General features: G+C 35.7%; 1 protein-coding gene across 2 annotated transcripts; it reads left to right on the forward strand.

The window, feature by feature from the left end:
* The first annotated feature begins 7883 nt into the window (after window positions 1–7883).
* LOC306852839 (uncharacterized protein) lies at window positions 7884–18130 on the forward strand. 2 transcript variants are annotated; one of them, XM_079389947.1, is made up of 12 exons: window positions 7884–8165; window positions 10532–10709; window positions 11347–11502; window positions 12545–12681; window positions 13351–13505; window positions 13584–13778; window positions 14523–14612; window positions 14834–14923; window positions 16035–16157; window positions 16682–16813; window positions 16995–17111; window positions 17836–18130. In XM_079389947.1, exons 2-12 carry the CDS (start codon window positions 10546–10548, stop codon window positions 17944–17946), a joined length of 1470 nt encoding a protein of 489 aa, XP_079246073.1. In that variant the 5' UTR covers window positions 7884–8165; window positions 10532–10545; the 3' UTR covers window positions 17947–18130. The 2 variants fall into 2 exon arrangements, with proteins under 2 accessions (XP_079246073.1, XP_079246072.1); XM_079389946.1 differs by having other exon boundaries at window positions 8152–8426.
* The last annotated feature ends 1789 nt before the right edge of the window (window positions 18131–19919 follow it).

Here is a 19919-nt window from a genome sequence, read left to right on the forward strand (position 1 = left end):
GCAGGGATCAAAGAGATATTTATTTAGTTTTCCACTGCTTTAATAGGATGGAGGATCGTTGATGTGAACATCAATATAAACACGTTGCAATCATTATAGAGCTTAATGACCTTTCAACATTCTGATGATTGCTTTGCTTTACTAAAGGAATAGTTACTTTAAATTGTTTCATTTTTAACCCTGGGTTAATGTAGAGCACAAATCATTTATGATACTTTTGAAGTGCTTTTATATCTGGAGCTTAACTGCCCAGTGGCCTGTAGCAAGAAGCCAGTCTCAGTTTTTACCCATGCAGGTAACTTCACGTTTTTAACGGGTTTTGTCATCATGGTAACCTACGCTACAAAATTAAAAAGAAAAACAAAATGAAGGTTTTGTGGCGAAGTCAAAGTCTGGACTTCAATCCGATTGAGATGTGTTTGATGATCTGAATCTTATAAGTGTGACAAATATGCAAAAAAATCAAAAATAAACAGGAAGGGGGCAAAAAACTTTTCACAGCACTGTATATATACACATACATTTAGCTAAGCTTTAATATATTCAACTTTTAAAATGACTAAACTTTTTTTCCTTTTGATCTCTGTGTGCTGTGAAACTATACATAAATTCAGTCGATTCCTTACTCATATATTTTCTTTCAGCTGCCAAGCAGAAGTGTTTATTCCTGCCTTGTAAATGTATTTACATTTATTACATTTTTATTAATGACCTCTTAATCTTCAGCAGAAAAGTGAATTGCTGACTCTCACGAGAAGTGAATCCAAAGGACGCTTTGCTGATGCTCTCCACACGTTCCGTGTGATTGGCTGTTTGCTGCACGTCACGCTTTCAGGTGCATGCGCTCCAGAGTTAACCACAAACTCTGGTTCAAAATTCTGAGTTGCTTTATTTAAAAGCATTACAATAAATTGCGCTACCAATGGTGATTAAATCTAATTATGATTAATCTAATTATGATTATACTTTGTTCTCAGATTGTTAATGTTAACAACATCAACATTGCATGACTGCGCGTATGTAATGAGTATTAGCATTACATGTACATTTCAATTTTTGTACAGTCTAATCTCTAATTTTCATACCATTCGAATTTCATTAAAAAATTATTTTAACACAAAAAGGAAATTATTCTTCCTTAAAACTGGTTCCCTTTTAAAATACAAAACTTGTGTAATCCCATGTAGGCTACTACATAACTATACACGTTTATCTTTCTAAAGAAAAAATCTTAGCAAAAGCAATAATTTGAGATGGGAAGTTTGAGCATGCCGCTGCATCATGTCTGTACACATGAAGAAGATGTCCCGGCTAGTAGGCTTTCACATGTGAGGATGACAGAATGACAGAATTTGTATTTTTGGCTGAACTTTTCCTTTAAAGACACCTTATTAGCACAGTATGTTACTCGAACAGCGCATTTTCTCTGTTACGTTATATGTGTGAATAGATTTCTATTCTGAGACATGAGGAGAGAAAACAGCCTCATAATAGACTGAGAAAAGAAGGAGAAAAAGAGACTCTACCCACTCATCTGTGATTCTCATAGGACCAGTAAGCAACATTTGGCGCTGTCGTTTAAAGCTGTCTACCTAATGCCAATACAACCTCATGCACACACACAAATACACACAGTGTGCATCGGCAGTGGTGTGCACAGAGCTCTGCTTTGCATAAACAGCCGATTAAAGAAGCTGAAGAACTGTCACAGAAAGTGAAAGAGGTGATTCTTCAGAGAAACAGACTGCAGTAAAACCACCTGCTTTAAAAGCAGTCCCAGCAGACACGCGTACACGGCGTTATAACAGTGTCTTTTACTCAGCAGCTGCGGTGCAAACAAAATGAGACCAATTAAACACACGGTAGGATGCTGGACTTTGTCGGTACCATACCAAATGAAATTATGAAGGAAACCTCGCAGGTTTGGGTCTTCAGCTGCGATAATCACAACAAACAGCACCAAACACAGGTGCGGTCACATGAGCAGCATTTGGGCTAATTTTTGCGGGTAAAACAAAGAACCATTATCTATCCACCTTATTTTTCAATGCGGAAGTAAGCCGTTTTCTGTCAATGTGCGAGACATCCAGTTCATTAGGCTGATGATACACGGGGCAACTTTTTGAGCAATGTTGCCGTCAATGGGCATCCAGGTGAGACACAGGGCCCACGACCGATCTACAGAATCCAAACAGAAATTTGTTACCTGTTTTCAGTGGAAATGTGCCCAAGGAACATTGCTCAAAAAGTCACATATTAGTTTATCTTACTATTTTGAATTAGATTTTATACTTTATGATTTCACTTGACTTGAAATTAAAGTTATAGTAATGCTGTTTGTTTTTGTTTGTCAGATTCATTTTTTTTTTGGCCCTTTTTATTTGTATTTATTAGTTTAGTTTATTTAGTTTTAGTTATTTCAGTACTAAGCTAAATGGAAATGATTAATGTTACCTTGGCAACTTTATATATTTTATTTTATTTCAATTAATGTTCATTTTGTTATGTAATGAACAGTTTTAGTTTGTTAACGATAATAACACTGAGAGTTCAAGATCACAGATTTTTCCGTTTGAATGAACTATTCCTTTAAGTGCAATCATACACAAACTTTAGTACTCAACAAAGTTCTCCTTATAGCATTCAAACCTCTATGCTATTAAACTAGACATGTTATTTTTCAGGTCAAGGTGATCTGGATGATACAAACCGTTTGCATTCCCATTAAACTCAGTGACAGTTGCTTGAACAGCATTCATACTGTATCTTTCTAGTTCAGTAAACACACATAATGGCTGAATGCTTGAGATGTTTTCTAACAGACATGATGAAGAGTTTTTTTTTATGTCGTGTGTCATACGTGTCATGTGTCAATATGACATGTGTGTGTTTATTTCTCTTTCAGCATTCATCTCAGCAGTCTGTCCTTGGACTGGTTTAGCCTATGATGGGTAAACTCTATCATATGCATCTATCCAGGAAATATGTCTTTCCTCTTTCCCCTCGTTAGTTTAAATGTTAAACATGATGTTATATGGAAAGTCACGCTCTCTCCTTAAATAATGTCTCTACCTGAACTGAATCACAATGAAATGACTTATGCAGCATGTTTAAAGCTGTTTTCTAAGGCCAGCATCACTATTTTAACTGATAATACTGAGGGTTATTGATATTATAATATCATATTAACTCCTAACTGTAAAGACCAGTGTAAAGTGTGTAAATGATTGGCACACCGTGAAGTCGTATTTATTTTTTAACGTGCAAAAATGTCGTACTCAGTGTGCAAAGACCTTACGTATAAACGTTGGTTCTGGCAAAATGTTCCAAAACATTTGGATGTTCGTCTAACATTTTAACATTTTAAACGTTACTTATTGTTTCAGAATGTCCAGAGAACATCCAAAAGTAAACAAAAAAACTGGCTTTGTTTTCCACCCAATAATGTTCAGTCAATGGAAAATAAAGAGCTTCTGCTGTTCGGAACGACACATTTAGTGCCGCAAGATCATTAATTTGTTTTGCAATAATGTTCAGTCAGTCGTTCTTCTTCGCTGTGTGTGTGTGTTTCACATATTTTCTCTCTCTTGCACGTTTAGCAGCACAGCCAAACAAACTGCTGTGTTTTTGCTGAGGTGTGTAGTTTATCCGGTAGCATACCTTCCCCCCCAAAACAGCAATAAATGATGGCAATAAACCAGCGTATGCTGCTGGATCTGCCTGAACCAAGGCCAATACTTCCTGTGTGTGTGAGAGAGACAGTAAACAACAAAATCCGATTTCCAAGCTATGTGGAGCGCTAACACTGAATTTACTGTCACCATAGTGTCAATCCATTTTAATATGAGCTGTAACACACTAATCTTCAATTAAACTTCCAGTACAGTGAACACAGAGGGGGGTCAGTGTTTAACAGCACAATTAAAATCTGATTAACTTCATGAAAGACCGTGACGGCCTCTTGAGAAAATAGCTGGAGATATGCTGCCATCTATTGCTGCTACAAGTCAAGTCACTATTATTTATAACGCGCTTTTAACAATGCAAATTGTGCCAAAGCAGCTTTACATCAGCTTGATATAAAGATGGGTGGCTTTATATCAGCTTTACAGTATTTAGACGGGGAAATAGTGTGTCGAATAGTGTCATTCTCCTCTGGACAGACAAAATCAGCAGTTTTTGTACACACATCTTATAGAGACCTGAACTAGTCAATGAGAAAAACACTCTTCACAAATGCAATATTCATATTTACATTGGGTTCATATACTTTTTTAACACTGTCTAATTAAATGATCTGATTTAATATAGACAGTTATTGATTATATAGATAATATAGACAGAATGATCTGATTTAGACAGTTATTTGTTAAAGGAACACTCCCAAACAGGCTCATTTTCCAAAATGATTTAAAACTTGACTCTTCTGTAGTTACATCGTGTACTAAGACTGACGGAAAATGAAAAGTTGTGATTTTCTAGGCCGATATGGCTAGGAACTATACTCTCGTTCCGGCGTAATAATCAAGGAACTTTGCTGCCGTACCATGGGTGCAGCAGGCGCAGTGATATGATGCAGCGCCTGAAAGTAGTCCCCAGCTAGGTAGTTATGATATAGCTGGGGACTACTTTCAGGCGATATAAATTATTGAAACTCTTTGGTCATTTTTGAGCGAGATGCTAACTGTCTAATCCGATTCAATGATCTATGCTAAGCTAAGCTAAAAGTGCTACCGCCAGACTCGGCTGAATGGATTCGAAAACGGTAAAACTGAACTGTTTAACTCTAGGGGAGTTGGAAAATGAGTGTATTTTTAAAAAAGTGGAGTGTTCCTTTAATATGAATGTATGTTTTGTTAATGTTTTTAATTATATATTCTGTTTTAATTTTAAAGTTTTAATCATTTTGATGTGTCTGTCATTTTTATTAGATTTAGTTTTTTAAATATCTAGTTTTATTCATTTTTTTTCTATGTATTTTAGTATTTTGTTTATCAAATCATTTTTTTTTTCAGTTTTGTTTATTTTATTTTAAGTAACAATTTTTTATGGTTTTAGTTTCAGTTCATGATAATAACCATGTTAATGGATTAATTCAATACATATGAGCATCCAAAATCATAAGGTTTATTTTTCAAGATATTTACTGTATACAGTCAAGAATATAATGAGGCAGGTTAAACCATTTGATAATCTCAACTAACATTAACGTGTCATAAAACATCAAAACGATTTGATCTTTTGCCAATGATGTCACTAATGGTCTTGCGCAATCATTCCCGGTTTACAATCAAATAATTTGCATCCAAATTATTCCAGAAAATTATATGAAATGGGTGTTAAAAAGCACTTTAAAAAAGGAGGTACTTTAATTATTTCACACATAAAAGCACAAGTTGGCCTGAAACTGGGCCTTGAAATCATTTTCCATGTGAATCATTAGCTTATGCAACTGTTTGTTAAACACGTGCAGTAGTTTAAATAGCACAGAGATCTGGCAACTGAATAATCTGTTCAAATCCCAGAGGAAAAAAACTAAAGACTATGATCAACATCACACCATAGTCCAGCGCTTAGAGTCCAGGACAGGCCAACCTGATCACTGAACTATGATCTCATGTTTACACTCCTCAGGTGCGTGTTGGACTGATGACAAATGTGAACTAGACTAGTAATCTAATACTAATACTGCCATATGAGAAAGTACAGTGGAATTCTTACACATAAAAACAGAACAACCCTGCAGCGTAACAGTAATAGCCCAATAAAATAGACACAAAACCTCACAGCACAACACAGCAGAGTATAAAACATAAAAATACAATTATGATGCATGAATGTCTATGTGTGTGTCTGTATTATTCTTATGTAATACATTACCAATGTATTTTTGTATTTTAATTTTGATTGGTTTAGTAATGTATTTTGGACTTTGGTTTAGTAATGATGATTTTAATGAAACATTGGGGCATTCTGGGAGTTTGTGCCCTGTGGTGGGTTAATGAGCAGCATGTCTTGCTCTTACATAATCTGTCCTTTGCTAAACTCTGTTTTATCTCCAGTATCTCGATAAAAAAGTGCTAGCAGATATATGTAGACATGAGTAGCACTATTATATTACTTCACTGGTGTCAAAATGACATATTATTTTAAGCCTGTGAGCAGAATCACAATGTCAATGTCTATTTTTTAAACATCATATAGCCACATGATCTAAATTATTGTATAGGCCAAGTGGATTTATAGTATTGTACTTAAAATCACAGACTTATACTATTGTTCAATATATTGGGATCAGTTTTGAGAGAAGTCTGTTCTGCTCAACAAGTCTGCATTTATTTTTATCAAAAATACAGTAAAAAACAGTAATATTGTGAAATAATATTACAGTTTAAAATAACTGTTTTCTTCTGTAAAATGTTCCTGTGATCAAAGCAGACTTTTCTGCATCATTACTCCAGTCTTCAGCTTCACATGATCCTTCAGAAATCATTCTAATATGCTGATTTTCTGCTCAATAAACATTTCTGATTATTATTAATGCTGAAAACAGTTGTGCTGCTTCATATTTTTTTCTAGAAACCATGATATACTTTATTTTTCAGGATCTAGTGGAGGTGAGAAAGTTTAAAAGAACATCATTTATTTGAAGTAGAAATCTTTTGTAACACTATAAATGTCTTTACTGACACTTTTGATCAATTTAATGCATTCTTGCTGAGTAAAAGTATTATTTTTTGTTCTTTTTTAATATTCTTGTCACGTGACTATCATTAGGGTATTTTTATAAACATCAGCTCAGGGCAGGTGGACATATTTTTACTTTGTAAAGTATGTGTCATGCTAATAAACGTGAGATACTGTAGTTTTTTAACATCCATTTTCATAGTTTTAGGAGTTTAAAAAAACACATATTTACAGTTCTTATTTTTATTTTTATTTTACTACATCAACTTAAACAAAGTTAGAAAATACAATTAGAAATATTTCCAACTAAATCTTGGCAACTAGCTGAAACAAAATACAATTTCAGTTCTTTTCTCCCCGAGCTGTATTTAGATAGTTAGTATTATAACATTATTATAATATTATAATAAACCAGAATGTTACTTTTCATTTAAAGGCACATTCCAGTTATGCCAACTTTCTAATAAATTAATTAGACATTAATAATAAATTAATTAGAATTAGAAAATACATTTCTTTTTTATTTTCTATTAATTAGAAAATAAATTACTAAGAAAATAAAATTAGAAATATCTTGGCAACTAGCTAAAACAAAATACAATTTCAAAATACAATACACTTTTCCCCCCAAGCTATTGATTTAGTTAGTTATTATTGTTTTAGTTTTAGTATCATAACATTATAACAAACCAGCATGTTACTTTATATTTAAAGGCAAGTTCAAATTATGACAACACAGGTTAGTTAGTTACTTAGTAATGTTTTAGTATCAGTTCATTATAATAACCCTGTGTGTTACTTTTAATTTAAATGTATTTACTTACTTATTCATTCATTCTTTTTTAATGTAGCTAGTAATAAATCTTTCAAAAAAGTTAAAAAAACACCAAAAAAAGGTACATTAATTATATTATTAATATATGCACTAGAGTGGCATGCCAACTAGACCTCTGGTTTTCAGCTATGTGGAATATAAATCGATTGCTTTCATCATTAAACACATAAAATATAATACAAAACAACACAAATGCAGCCCAACATGAGCACAATACCAAATAGCGCAATAAGGGATTGAATTACACATTGATTATCATAATCTAGTGGCTGTTCGTTTAAACGTTCCTCTCTTCAGTTTGGCAGCATTTGGCTCTAGAATGCATGAGGCAATATTGCGCAACGAGCGCGCATTCCTGTCTAGAGCGCGCACGAGACGCGTCAGCACTTTTCCAGCAGAAGCCGGTGCGCGTGTAAAGCTTTAACTACACGTTACGTTTTTCGCTTGTTTCATAATTCTGCATCACCATTAATAAGCCCGAGGAGGGGCATACCGGCGTCTCTCTCTCTCTCTCTCTCTCTCTCTCTTCTCCATTTCTCCAATCAGAAAGTGTAAGGATATGGTCTCATTCAGCTTTGACGCCTCCCTCTTCAAACGTCTGTGAACGAAGCCTGACGGAACGCGTATCCAGTCCTGTCGTACGGTAAGGGAATCCCGTTCCATCACTGCCTTTCGAAATCCCCCTGGATTTCAGTATCATTATTATTCATGCGTAAAGCGCAGGTCTCCTCCCCTCGCCCTAGTGGTCAGCGGGGTTTATTGGTCCTGAGTAATATAGACCCGGACAGGACAGCGCGCATGAGTATTTAAAGAGACTTACAAGCTCACTGACAAACTGTTCCGGTGGAAAAAAATCTGTATATTTGTGATTTTATTCTATTCTATTTCACTGATATGGAAAAAGGTAAGACAAAAGCATATGGAATAGATTTTTTTTTCCCATGTCAATATTGCTAGTATGAGATGATGAAATGAAACTTAAATGACTTCATTAAATATAACTCACTTTGAAGTTGTGTAATTATATCATTAGAATTTAATTTAGGGATTGACCCAAATTGTTTTTTAAATGGCCAGTATTTTGTCAAGTATTGCTTGTATGAGATGATAAAATTAAACAGACTTGAACAGATCTCTGTATTCAGACATTTCTCAATTTAGTCATACAGAGTAGAACTTTAAAACAATGTTTGGATCATTTTTGGACTCCATTTATTATTGTAGATAGATTTGAAATATGGTATGAGACTAACCCTTTTTTAAAATGTCCTGATATCTGGAGAACATATAATTAAGAGAACATAACATTCTGAAAAACATGCAATATAAGCAAATGAGATTTGTTCAATTTAAATTAACACTTATTTTACATAATAATTATGCACTATAAACCAAAAATAATACACTTAATCTACAAAACTACTTCGGAATTTAAAATTTAATTCAATGTGTTGCTTACCTGTTTTTTTGTTTTTTGTTTTTTTACAAACATGGACTAAAGATGTTCAGAATTAATAAACACTTTTACAAAATATATTGGCATCACTGGTTCCAAGAAGAATCTTTAACATCCATTGAATCTTTTTGTTCCACAAAAGATTATTCATAGTGGGAAAATGTTCTTTTAAAGGGGTCATATGATGCTATATTTAAAGATCATTATTTTGTGTATTTGGTGTAACAGAATATGTTGACATGCTTTAATGTTCAAAAAACACATTATTTTTCAAATACTGTACATTATTGTAGTTCCTCTATGCCCCGCCTCTCTCAAACGCTCGTAGTTTTCTACAAAGCCCCTCCTTCCGACAAGCACAGTCTGCTCTGATTGGCCAGCTGACGCGGTGCATTGTGATTGGCCGAACACCACAAGCGCACGTCGGAAATGTAACACCCCTTACCATAATCTCAAGCTTCAGCTTTCAAAGTAAATATAAAGACGTTGAATATATAAAGACGACGAATATATAAATGTCGTTAGTTTTACTATTAATTAAAGCCCGAAAGGGGAACAGAGTCGCGTGACAGACATAGTGTATGATGCTTGTATGTATTTGCAGTACACAAGCCGCGGTTAAGACAGCTGACGTGCTATGATTTCTGATGGGCTGTACACTCCACTGTGATGTGACCCTGTTCCTCTCTCTCACACACACACACACATGACGTGTTACTCTACATTGCGCAAAACTCCGCATTTGAACAGTCAATAGCAAATACTTAAACTAATAACAAAACATACTTACAGTCGCTGATTCAGAAGTGCCAGATTGTCATAGCAAAGTTGGAATTGACTTGTTTTTTTTTTAGAAATAGCCTTTGTGCACAGCCAGCCTTGTACTCTACTAGGTTCATGAGATTGTCATCCATAAAATGCGTTTCACAAATTCGAACATTTGGCTTGTGCTATTCTGTTGTAAATAAATCTTAACCAATGATTCCTAATTGAATCTACTTTCAGAAGACCAAATAAAGCACTTTTGCGTTCGCACAGAAACACACAGCGTCTTCCTGACATGGCTGCATCAACACTACTGCGGTTAATGAAACCACGCCTTCTTTCTTTGTGTGCACATTTGGGCAGCATTATGCAAATATTTACACATTGTGACGTAGACATGTGGAGGCATGTTTGAATGAGGCATTTTAGCCCGGGTGGGATCAGCCTTCTCTTTTAGATGGAATAAATCCTTTTGTGGGAGACTTTGAGCTTTGTAAGTCTGCAGATCTTATACATGAACAAACAGCTACATAACACACTAAAGAAAAGGAAAACAAGAAATTGCACCATATGACCCCTTTAAAATGTTCTCCACACTTCCTTTAGAATGTTCATTGAAAAGCTCTTTGGGGAACCCAAAATTGATCTTATATGGCATTGTGGCAAAAAAAAATGGAACCTTTTTTTTAAAGAGTTTAGTCAATTTTTGTAACGGTAACCATGAATATAAAATAAATAGAAATAGAAATATCCTTAGTGTCCTTACCTGATGGGGTTTGCCTCCATAGAAACTGAGCGAAACATGATGATGGAGTTCTGGAAGGAACATTCCAAGTCTGCAACAGTAGAGGAGATGATGCTGGATTCAAACGCTCAGGAACTGACCCAACATGAGCTGCCAGAGATTCTCTCCATGCTCCCTTCTCTGGCTGGTTCTGATGTGCTGGAACTCGGTGCTGGAATCGGGTCAGTGATCACATTGTCTTTGACTGATTCTGAAGAGACCTGCAGATCTCTGATGTTTGGGTGAACCATACGAGCAAGTCCAATTCATAGTTCACCCTGAAATCAAAAGACAAAACAGCAGTTAATGTTTTGCATCAAGAAAATAAGACTAATAAATAAGAAATTAATAAAATAGTTTTCATGTTAGAAATAAAATCATCATAAACTGAAGGCATTGGAACAAAAACTACCATAATGCATAAACACTTTACAACTTATTATTTACAAGATATTAAAGATATATACAAACAACACTATAAAAAATTACCAGTTCATGCATCATATGTTTTTATATTACTTGAACTCATTAAAATAAATCATTAAGAACCAATTCATTTTAAGTTATATGAGATTCAACAAGATAGGAGTTTTAAAAACGAGTTTAAATGACAAACAAGGAACATTAATTCAACAATATTCATTGTATACAATCATATGCAGCAATACAATTATATGTCCCAGAGAAACTATCAAATGAAAATCTGGTGTAAATCTAATCAAAAGTTCAAATGGTTAGGTAATCTGTTTCTTGGCCAGTACTAAGCTTTTAAGCATGGTTTATTTGCTGCATTGTTATCATGACCTTTGCTCTTTTCAGTCGGTTCACACGTCACCTCATTGGCAAGGCCCGTCGCGTGACCGCTGTGGACTTCATGGAGAAGTTTGTGGAAAAGAACAGAAAGGACAACAGTCACCTGGGCAACGCTGAATTCATGCAAGCTGATGTCACAAAGCTGGACTTCCCTAAACACAGGTGAGAGAAAGCATCGATATATTCAGCCCTATAAACACAGTCTGTGCAGAATTATTAGGCCAGCCAATATTCTAATCATATTTTTTTCCAACCATATTTTACCAATACCAAACCACATCAAATCTCAATAACTACTATTAGTTGTGTATATAATCATTTATATGAGATATATAATTGTTAATGAGGGCCGGAATATAAAATGGCTTATATTCAGATGTGACTAATTATTAAGCAGATTTTCTTTTACAGATAAAATGGGCCAAAAAGAAATTTCTCCCACTGAAAGGTCAAAAAGGATTACGTACCCATGAGAAGGATGCAATAATGTAGAAATCGCAAAATTAAGGTGCTTAACAAAAAATGCTTATTGGGGAAGCAGATTCACAAAAAAAAAAAAAAAAAGCAGTTTGAGGAGAAACGATATTAATGGCAAAAGACTTTATGAATTAAGATGAATAATTAGGTGTTAGACCAAGAATGAAACCACCAGGAACAGTTTATGCAAAACTGCACACTACCTGGAGTCTCCAGAAGAACAAGGTTTCAGGTTCTCAAAGACTTCCGCAAACTGAAATGTCATGAAATAAATAAAGACCTATTTTTAAAGGCTTTAAAGGATTTTTAGGCAAATAGGTTAAGAGTGCCATTGCTATGATTCTCATTTTAGAGAGCACTGATTGGCCAAACGTTTAGATACACCCCTAAGGAGTCACAAGTATTTTTGGTCAATTTTCCTAGAAAAGAATGAAAGTAAATAGTAAATGTGTATACAATGTGTCAACTGTTAGTGTACAAGAGTTCACAGCTTCACTCTTGAATGTAAAGCTTCTTTATTGACATTGATGGTTCCGTGAAGAACATTTAACATCTATGGAATCTTTCCATTCCACAAAAGTTTCTTCATAGCAGAAAAATCTTCTTTAGATTATTATTATTCGATTTTAATTTCATTGGGTATAAAATGATCTGAGAAGATGTATCCCATCTCATTTGATGTCTATCTCCATCTTCCACTTCATCTCTCTGACACTTTCTGTTTCAGTTTTGACGTGGTCTTCTCTAACTGGCTGTTGATGTATCTGAGTGATCATGAGCTGAAGTCATTAGCTGAGAAGTTCCTCATGTGGCTCCGCCCAGGAGGATACCTGTTCTTCAGAGAGTCCTGCTTTCACCAGTCAGGTTAGAGAAACAACACCCTGTAATCTAACACTTAATGGCAGTGATTTCTTTTTTCTATTTTATTGAATGACACTGCAATCTTGTTTTCTAATTGATGTGACAAAAATCAAAATAAATAAGCACTTTGACAAAACTGTATTTCTAGAATCTATAGTTATGCAAATAAATGATAAACACTTTAAAAATAGTTTAATAATTTAATCATAATTGAGATGCTATTATATTTCTATTAACATTTTGAATTTGTTTTTATATTCTATTATATTTTATATTCTATACATATGTTTAGATTTTCAATTTTTGTTTTACTTTTAAAGTTTCTTTGTTGTGTTGTTTAAAATATGTCTGTACAGTTTTCTATTTCAGTTTTAGTTTCAGTTATTTTAGCACATCAAGTTAAACTATATGAATATGAGAAATGTTGCCTTGGCAATTAGCTGAAACAAAATATGCTTAAAGTTGTTTTATTTGCATATTTTATTTGAGTTAAAGTTTATTTTATTTCAAGTAACAAAAGTTTTAGTTAACTATAATAACCCTCATATAGCGCACAATGATCCTCATACTTTATTACTTTTATTACAGCTTTAGAGTAGCATAATGAATATTATTTAATATTGTAAAATGTAAGTTTTTCTATAAATTTTAATGTCTTTTTGATGCCCACAGGTGACTGCAAGCGAGATTTTAACCCCACACACTACAGAAGCCCTGCTTACTACAACCACCTGATGACGTCATTCCTGCTGGATGAATCAGATCAGACAGAGAAGAAATTTGGCTTTGACATGGTGCTCAATAAGACAGTTGAGACCTATGTGAAGGTAAACCAGTCTGTCAGCAAATTATTTTAAGAACATGACCTCGGTATAATAAACTGAAACAAAAATGCTTTGTCTTAGATGAAGAACAACCAGAACCAGTTGTGCTGGCTCATGCAGAAAGTTCGTCGTGATGTGGTACAGCAGCATCAGGGCGGCTTCTCGACATTCCAGGAGTTTCTAGATAACCAGCAGTACACCAGACGAGGAATCTTACGTTATGAGAAGATGTTCGGATCAGGATACGTCAGCACAGGTGGATTCAGCACAACCAAGGTCAGGGATGCAGAATTTAGGGTCATACATCTTCAAAAATGCCATGTGAAGTTCATTTAAAAAATACAAAGAAAGAAATAATAATAATTACTTTTATTACAATCTACCTTTTCGAAAGGTAGCCTACTTTTACCTTTTTACCCCCAAAAAATAGTGGCTACATATTATTAAGCTACCATAAAGGCACTGTGTGTGTAGCGTTAGTAGCCTAGTGAAAGAATAGCCTAGGCTACTAACATCGCGGTTGAATGAATAATTCAAGGATTCATTCGACAGCTGCTTGTTTCGTGCGTAAATAAATATGCGTTTTTGAATGAATCAGTTAAATAAATCATTTAATGACCCATTAATAAAAAAAATTGTACCTTCCTGAATGAATGAATAGGTTTTTTGAACCTATCTTTTAAATTAATCATTATTGACTCAATTATAATATGGTCACTTCTCGCCATCTAGCCGATTGGAGTAACTTTAATTATGTAAACTTCTGAAGCAAAGTACCAAAAGTGTTTACCAGACTAAAGTGTTTGTAATAAAATGATTAACAATTTAAGCAATTAATTTATTAATATTTCTGTCATATACTTTTATTTCTGGTTTTGAGGATTTCTAATTTTTGGCTCGTGGCTGAGCAGTGGAGAACTACTGATCTCTTAATTCTCAGTGTTATCTCATCATTTTAGTGAATAATTAATGGCTTGTTTTCTCTCAATCTCTTTGATATATTAATCTGTAACCTATTAGGAGTTTGTTGATATGCTGAACTTGACCGCGGGACAGAAGGTTCTTGATGTTGGCTGTGGGATTGGAGGTGGAGATTTCTACATGGCCAAGGTGAGCCAAAGATTGACGTGTGATGGGTTTGTGTGTTGCTTCAGAACGTGTTCAGAACAAGCAAACCATAATTAAATATTATCAGACAGAAATTCTGTTTTGTCTATATTTTAGTGTGGTGTACATTCTGACCACTTTCACATGATCATTCACAGCTGTAGTTTCTGATTACTGTGATGTGATTAATTACTAACTTACTGAATTATCTTTTTTAATAACAGACCTTTGGAGTTGAGGTTCTAGGCATGGACCTGTCATCAAACATGGTGGAGATCGCCATGGAGAGAGCCGTGAAGGAGAAACTGCCATTAGTAAGTTGAGTTTTTCAGCAAATACCTAGCAACACCCTGGCAACTGCATAAAAAAATGCAACAAACTTCTCAGAACAGCTTTGCAACTGCATTGAAACACTGGCAACCAACCATAACAAACTTGTAACTCCATGGCAAAAGCAACAACTCAGTTTTGCAACACCCTGGCAACCACCCAGATCACTATAGCAACCCCAAAGCAAATCACACACTACTCAGAACAGCATGTCAACTGCATAGCAACACCCCGACAACCATCCAGAAAACCCTAGCAACTACATAGAAAAATACAACAAACAAGTAGCTTCACAGCTGCATAACAACACCCTGATAACCACACACAACACCCTGGTAACCACCTATTACAACTAGGATGTTACTATGTAGCAACACCCTAGTAACCACCCATAACACAATAGCAGCCACCTATAATAACCTATCAACTGCATAGCAACACCCTGGTAACCATCTATTACAACTAGGTTGTTATTACATAGAAACACCCTGGTAACCACCCTTAACACCATAGCAGCCACCTATAATAACCTATCAGCTGCATATCAACACCCTGGTAACCATCTATTACAACTAGGATGTTACTATATAGAATTACCCAGGTAACCACCCTTAACATCATAACAGCCACCTATAGCAACCTTGCAACTGCATAGCAACACTCTGACAACCACACAAAACACCCTGACATCCACCTATTACAACTAGGTTGTTACAATGTAGCAACACCCTGGTAACCACACAACACCCTGGCAACGACCTATTACATCTAGGTTGTTACTACGTAGCAACACCCTGGTAACTAGACACAACACCCTGGCAACCACCTATTGAAATAAGGTTGTTACTATGTAGCAACACCGTGACAACCACACACATAGCAACCACATATAACAACATAACAACTGCATAGTAACACCCTAGCATCCTAGTACTAAGTTTTTTTCCACAGGACATTTAGAAATCTCTTTTAAAATGTTAACTAATTGTATATTAAATAAAAAGAGTACAGACACTTTTTATTCGCATAGCTTTGAGAACGAACAGAGCTGCATTCTTCCTAATAGTGGAGTAACTGTCTGTCCTTCCTCTGCAGGTGCAGTTTGAGGTGTCGGATGCCACAAAAAGAAGGTTTCCTGACGCCGCGTTTGATGTGGTCTACAGCAGAGACACCATTCTGCACATCAGGGACAAACTTGACCTCTTCAGAAAGTTTTATGTGAGTGTTCTCACAAGTAAAATCCTGCATGTGTGCATTATTTTCATGGCTGTCACTTCATATGTAGGATACATACTGTGTATCTGTATGTGTGCGCATAAAGGTTGTTTGTGTGTATGAGGATATACAAATGATTATCTGTGTGCTGTAGATGTAAATACTGTCATTGGGTAGCAGGTGTTCCAGTCAATATATGTGTGTAGGTGTTTGTGTATGTGGTTTTAGTTAACTGCACCTTGAGCCATCTTTATTTTTCTACCAAGACTCAAATGAGTGAGACATTATGTATGGCTTATAAAAACAAGGCTTTGCATTTGTATTGAACTGTTGAGGATTCGATCCAAACAGGCAAATGCAGTGATGTACAGCAAGCAAATGCTGACGTGGAAAATAATTCTTAGGAAATAAGAGCAAATAATTTGCGTTTTCTGCCCTCTACTGAACAAATGAGGTATTGTCATTGAAGTACATGATGAAAGAATGTGTATTTTGAGGTAAACTGTTCTTTTATGTGTGTGTTTCAGTCATGGCTGAAGCCGGGCGGGAGACTTCTGATCAGTGATTACTGCTGTGGAGAGAAGCCTTGGTCGCCAGTGTTTCAGGATTACGTTAACCAGCGGGGATATATCCTCTACACACCTCAGAGATACGGACAAGTACAGACCTCATAAATTCATAGTGTACTATTAAAGCTAGTTTGGACTGAGATTTAGTATTGCTCTGTTATGTAATGCTGATTGTGGTCACTACAATGCTGAATATGCCAAAAAAAAAGCTGGTGCAGGAACATAGGGCTTGTTTATGCTCTTGCTGAGTGTGTTTGTGTGTGTTTTTCAGTTCCTGAGCGAGGTGGGATTCAGTAATGTTCGCGCTGAGGACAGAACAGAGCAATTTATTCAAGTCATAAAGGCTGAACTGCAGAGAGCCGAGGAGATGAAAGAGGAGTTTATACATGTAAACACACTCATACATAACGTCTGTATTACATTTACAACCACACATTTGCATGCTGTTGGAGGAAGTATTTTCTCCTTTTCCCTCCCGTTTTATTTAAATCACATTTGCAGGCATTGAAAACATGTTTCACTTTCATTTAAGAGGTAGTTCACCCAAAAATGCAAATGCACTCAACCTTCCAGTGCAAGCCATCCAAGGTGTAGATGAGTTTGTTTGTTCATGGGAACATATTTGGAGAAATCACCTGCTCACCAGTGGATCCTCTGCAGTGAATGGGTGCCGTCAGAACGAGAGTTCAAACAGCTGATAAAAACATCCACAATTAATATTATGGAGAGAAGACATATTTTATCCAGAAGCAACAGCTTAAAGTTAAAAATGTCTAAGGATTTGTTTCTTATTCACTTCACAAGACCTTAATTGAGGGACTGGAGTTGTGTAGATTACTTGTGGATTATTGTGATGTTTTTATCAACTGTTTGGACTCTCATTCTGACGGCACCCATTCACTGCAAAGGATCCATTGGTGAGCAAGTAATGTAATGCTAAATTTCTCCAAATCTGTTCCCGTGAAGAAACAAACTCATCTACATCTTGAATGACCTGAGGGTGAGTATTTTTTTTTTATTTTTGGGTGAACTATTCCTTTAAAGTTTGCATGAATATTGTTGGAAAGGAAGCAGCTTATCATGTACTCTTGTAATCTTTGTGTCCTCCACAGGAGTTCTCTCAGGAAGACTATGATGCCATTGTAAATGGATGGACAGAAAAACTGCAGCGCTGTGAGACTGGAGACCAACGCTGGGGGCTTTTCTATGCCATCAAAGAATGAGAGAGAGGAACAATCCAACTAATGATATATCGATATATCAATATATTTCAGATGTTATATTAAACTCACTGTTCTGTCTAATTCTGTGAATTGCACAAGAGTGCGCAAGATTTGAGTATCAGAGCTGTAAGACCGACATACTGTTATGCAGCATAAATGAATAAAATTCTACTTTTCTATATTATATTATTAGTATGTTGTTTTGATTGTATATGCTTGGGCTTTTAATGTGTTTGATAAAATCCTCAAAGTGAAAGTCTATGATGTAAACAGCTGTTAACACAGTGAACTTTATACCTTAATAGTAACTACAGATAAACAGAAAAAAACTATTTTGGGGATTAACAGTTAAAACCCAAAGGACCAGGTGTGTTCAAATGAAGACCAGGAGTCGCAGATGCGATTCAACTGAAGAAATAGTTTTCAGTTTCAGGCAGAAGTCAGCTTTAACACTCGCATGGAGTTTGTCGGCCGCTCTCTGCTTACAATCCAAACATCACCAATAACTGAATACTGACAGAGGATGCTAATTGCGTCAATGCATAGGTCAGCAACATTCTGATTGGTTCTAAAAACTATATAAACTTAGATAGTTTCCACATATGGACGTAAACGCTTCAGCATATCTCCAAATGATTATTGTAGGCATTAGCAAATGAAGAAGAAGACACCTCAGCTCGGATCAGGATGGCGGCAGGAGACAGTCTTCTCATCTAACACAGAGAATAGACTCTGAATCAGAATCAGAATTAGCTTTATTGCCAGGTATGTTTACATATACGAGGAATTTGTTTTGGTGACAGAATCTCCACAGTGTGACAGAATGACAGCGACAGGACAGGACACAGATAATAACAATTAATTTTTTTTTTTTACAAATATACAAAATGGGCAGTTTGCAAAATAGCACAAGCACAATATACAAAATAGACAATTTAGTATGTACAGGTATGTTAGGTGCAAATTTTAAATGCAATAAGTATGTGTGTTAAATAAAAAATAAAAAGCATGATAGTGTTGTGTGTTTCATGTTTATTGTTAAGAATTCAAATGTTCATGAGATGTATTGACTGAGGGAAGAAACTGTTCCTGTGTCTGGTCGTTCTAGTGCTCAGAGCCCTGTAGCGTCGACCAGACGGTAACAGTTCAAAGAGGGAGTGTGCTGGATGTGAGGGGTCCAGAGTGATTTTACCAGCCCTTTTGCTCACTCTGGATAAGTACAGTTCTTGGAGAGTGGGGAGGGTTGTACCAATGATTCGCTCAGCAGTCTGGACTACCCTCTGTAGTCTTCTGAGGTCAGATTGGGTAGCTGAGCTGAACCAGACAGTTATTGAAGTGCAGAGGATGTATTCAATGATGGCGGAGTAGAACTTTTTCAGCAGCTCCTGTGGCAGGTTGAACTTCCTCAGCTGGCGAAGGAAGTACAGCCTCTGCTGGGCCTTTTTGACAATAGAGTCTATGTGAATGTCTCACTTCAGGTCCTGAGAGATTGTGGTGCCCAGGAATCTGAATGACTCCACTGTTGTTACAGTGCTGTCCATGATGGTGAGTGGGGGGAGATATTTTCGACACACACACATACTCACAGAGCCCTTATCTGCATCTCAAGGTTTTCTAGCTTCTAGCGAGCATCTTATCAGTACGGTTGGTTACACACATACTATGCAGCCATCAATCTTGGAGAATAGAACAGGATTTTTAATATCTGTTATTCAACATCTAAATGTCACAGTTCTCTCAGTTACTCGTAGCTCACGTAGATGGTAAGTCATCCTGACCCCTTAGCCTGGCCTTGTGACATTACAGAAAGAATACACTCAGCATGTGTTCACACCTTTTACCCTAACAACTTATAAAAAGAATACATGCACTTCTTCAATCTATACGAATATAGATAGCTCTACTACTTAAATCAGTCATCAAGCAATCTGGGAGGTTAAATACTGATCAATAACTTGATTAATAATCACACA

This window comes from Barbus barbus, assembly GCF_936440315.1.
Source record: "Barbus barbus genome assembly, chromosome: 33".
NCBI classification, from domain to species: Eukaryota; Metazoa; Chordata; class Actinopteri; order Cypriniformes; family Cyprinidae; genus Barbus; species Barbus barbus.

Excerpts from the sequence above, each read along its gene's own strand:
- LOC306852839 (XM_079389946.1), top strand. Across the intron at positions 10,710-11,346 it reads GAACTCGGTGCTGGAATCGG|TCGGTTCACACGTCACCTCA; the intron begins GTCAGTGATCAC and ends TGCTCTTTTCAG. Across the intron at positions 13,506-13,583 it reads CAGTTGAGACCTATGTGAAG|ATGAAGAACAACCAGAACCA; the intron begins GTAAACCAGTCT and ends GCTTTGTCTTAG.